At 45.1% G+C, this 3,769-nt stretch overlaps 1 protein-coding gene across 1 annotated transcript; it reads left to right on the top strand.

The window, feature by feature from the left end:
* Nucleotides 1–2,634: 2,634 nt before the first annotated feature.
* LOC138351277 (processed variable antigen-like) lies at nt 2,635–3,144 on the top strand. The gene has a single exon (XM_069302910.1). It carries the CDS (start codon nt 2,635–2,637, stop codon nt 3,142–3,144), a length of 510 nt encoding a protein of 169 aa, XP_069159011.1.
* The last annotated feature ends 625 nt before the right edge of the window (nt 3,145–3,769 follow it).

The following is a 3,769-nucleotide window of genomic DNA, read 5'->3' as shown; positions in this document are numbered from 1 at the left end:
GGGCCAATAGGCCTGCTGCAGTTCTCATTACTACTATCCCCTACACCTTACTTTCCTCCTCAGCTCTCTTGCCTATTTATTGCCTGTCCCTACCTCCTCATCACAATCGACTTGAGAATGGTCCAGGACGGACCGAAACGTCGTCGTCCCTTCAATTTCTAGTGTGTGGTCTGGTCAACACACTTCAGCCACGTTATTGTGACTCATCGCCTGCATAAGGTTCTCTTTCAATCAACTTAACACTTCTCCCGATGCACCAGCTTCTTCACTAGTTTGACTAGGAGTCGCTTTCTGGGAATCAATTAACATGTCCGTCCAATCACTTCTCTCTGCGCATATGAGTGAAATTTGCAATGTTGTCCTATCAGTAGAGCCAGTAAGGTTTTTGCCATTTTCTTTCCCACTTGGCACAAAGTTGAAGCCTTAGAAAAAAGCTGAAAAAACGACCAGCTTGAAAAAAGCTGGCAGCGATGTGAATATATTTTGGTAAAATAATGTATATTAAGTGATAAATATTTCACGTTCATTTCATTCGTTTTCCTTGCAGCTGAATCCTGTAGATGTGATTATTTTATACCTTTATACACACAATATAAAGATTACTTTCATTATCTTTACATTGTATTATTGGCCATAATACAGCTATTTTAGTGCCTCAGATCTTCAATGGAATGAAAGATAAATTTCACCAGATCAGACAGAACGATTTGTGAAAGTGTTTAGTGATGTGGGAGTCGGGCCGTTATGACGCATCAAAACATTTCTTAGTTTTCTTAATGATACAAGAGAGCAACGGGGCAACCATCGCTCCCTCACAGTCAGGCAAACTTGACTCATATTTACAAGTTAACTCATAATTGAGTCTGGAGTCACAACCGCTGACCGAGGGAGTTTGGAACGAGTTCCTCCTTGGGTTGGCCGGATATCTGAGAACTATGTGAACCTTACCTAGAAGCCGGATGGGATACGGTAATATCGAAATTATTTATTTACAAAAAGATGCAATGGGTTGTTAAGGGGGCACATATGCTAATTGGTTAGTAGTACATTAATGCGAAGCCATTAGCACGCATGGCTGTTTGGGCAGAAATTAACATGGATTTTTCGGTGCTATCGGAGCTGTAGCATTCGTGATGTTTGTTGAAAGTGAACAAATTGCTTCTATTGAAGCCAAGAGTCCGAACACTCGCCCTGAAGCAAATTGGTTGATATAACAAAACTTTTTGAAATTACACTAATGACTGTCATCTGAACAGCAATTATGTCACTGTTTGAAGCATCCAGAGAAACTTGTTTAAAGTGTAAATTGACCTTTCCACTGTCATCAGTCTGTAATCACTAAAACACAAATTGGGTCACATTCTTGAAAGATTTAATTTAAAACGTTGGAAACTAGAGAAGCAGGACTGAGATCACACTAACGTGATGCATCAAATGAACAAATCCACAAGGGCCGTGACGAAGATTCGAACCTGCGTCCGGGAACATCCCAGACACTGCCTTAATCGACTGAGCTACGACAGGGTTAAAAAAGTGTTCTCTTAACCCTAATTTAAAAGCTCTTTTAATCCATCGCCTATCGCATATCATCTTTTAAAAGTTCAGTAGAACTTCGGTTTCAACTCTTTTAACCCTGTCGTAGCTCAGTCGATTAAGGCAGTGTCTGGGATGCTCCCGGACGCAGGTTCGAATCCTCGTCACGGCCCATGTGGATTTGTTTATTAAGCAGGACTGTTTGACGAAGTTCTTAAATAGGAACATTAACAAAATAGCAACTCAACGAAAGAGTAAATTTCGTTGAAGACACGAATGAGAAAACTACAGGAGGAGCGATGAAAACCACCAGGATAAAGTGCCAGGCCATTATGACTATATAGCACAGGGAAGGGGTCAGGATAAGGATTTGGGATGGGACAGGGGGAAGGAATGGTGCCCAACCACCTTGGACGGTCGGGGATTGAACGCCGACCTGCATGAGTGCGAGACCGTCGCTCCACCGTCCAGCCCAAGTGGTTGGGAGTGACCGAAGGAATTACTTCTTAGACAATAATTCACAAGAATAACCATTTTAAGGGGGGGGGGGGGGATCGCTAAAACATTCATTAAGAACCTTACTTAGCTAATAAACACAATGTTCTTGAAGAATATGTAACCTTGAGGTGAACAGGGGCCTCGTAGCCTGGTGGATAGTGCGCAGGACTCGCAATTCTGTGGCGCGGGTTCGATTCCCGCACGAGGCAGAAACAAATGGGCAAAAGTTTCTTTCACCCTGAATGCCCCTGTTACCTAGCAGTAAATAGGTACCTGGGAGTTAAGTTAGCTGTCACGGGCTGCTTCCTGGGGGTGGAGGCCTGGTCTAGGACCGGGCCGCGGGGACACTAAAGCCCCGAAATCATCTCAAGATAACCTCAAGATAACATAGCACCTCCATCACCAGAGTAAGAATACCTTGATTCTTGTCAAGTAAGAATATTCTTGTCAAGTAAGAATACCTTGATAGTCGAGATGAAAGTCAGTTGTTGTTGTCGTTGTTTCAGATTTAGCTACTCAGAAGGAAGTGTCCATGTAGCACGGGCTATGGTGAGCCCGTGTTGAGGTCAGTGTTCCCTAGCCATATATATGAACTGTTCGCTGATGGCAGGTGTGGTGTCACACGGCTCACCAGGTGTGACACGGGAGGCGGGTGACACAGCCAACACGGGTGACACAGCCAACACGGGTGACACAGCCAACACGGGTGACACAGCCAACACGGGTGACACAGCCAACACGGGTGACACAGCCAACACGGGTGACACAGCCAACACGGGTGACACAGCCAACACGGGTGACACAGCCAACACGGGCGACACAGCCAACACGGGCGACACAGCCAACACGGGCGACACAGCCAACACGGGTGACACAGCCAACACGGGTGACACAGCCAACACGGGTGACACAGCCAACACGGGTGACACAGCCAACACGGGTGACACAGCCAACACGGGTGACACAGCCAACACGGGTGACACAGCCAACACGGGTGACACAGCCAACACGGGTGACACAGCCAACACGGGTGACACAGCCAACACGGGTGACACAGCCAACACGGGTGACACAGCCAACACGGGTGACACAGCCAACACGGGTGACACATAATATACATACCACATTCCACCCACCAGTATTACTCGTCAAGGCTTGGTTTAGCGCCGTGGTTAGCGCCTATCAATCTCTGGCAGGTTATTAAGGCAACAAAAGCAGCTTTACCGAGCAACAAGCACAACTACTGTAGTCCTGAACATAGTCCGGGACAAAGGTAACCTCTCCATGTATACCCCAGGAGATATACATGGATAGGTTTACCTCTCCATGTATATCTTCATATGTGATGAAAGTAAACCAGTTTTGCCTCAGTTTAACAATACATTTCAACGGGTTTTATACCATTATAATAAAACTAAAAAAGGGGATGACTCTCTGATTATATCTCAAGCCATTTTTATATTACATATATTGCATAATCGGTCTGTAACTATAGTGAACATACACTTCATAATTACCTTAACTATAAATAACTTATCTAAGAATGTTTTGGAAAGCTTGTCTGTTACACATAAAGATCACACTAACGTGATGCATCAAATGAACAAATCCACAAACTCTTTTACCCTGTCGTAGCTCAGTCGATTAAGACAGTGTCTGGGATGCTCCCGGACGCAGGTTCGAATCCTCGTCACGGCCCTTGTGGATTTCTTCAGCTTGTTTGTGTTGGTCTGTCAGC

The sequence above is a fragment of the Procambarus clarkii genome, chromosome 49 (assembly GCF_040958095.1).
Source record: "Procambarus clarkii isolate CNS0578487 chromosome 49, FALCON_Pclarkii_2.0, whole genome shotgun sequence".
NCBI classification, from domain to species: Eukaryota; Metazoa; Arthropoda; class Malacostraca; order Decapoda; family Cambaridae; genus Procambarus; species Procambarus clarkii.
The sequence above is the reverse complement of the archived record's forward strand: the minus strand, read 5'-3'. Positions and strand labels throughout refer to the sequence as shown.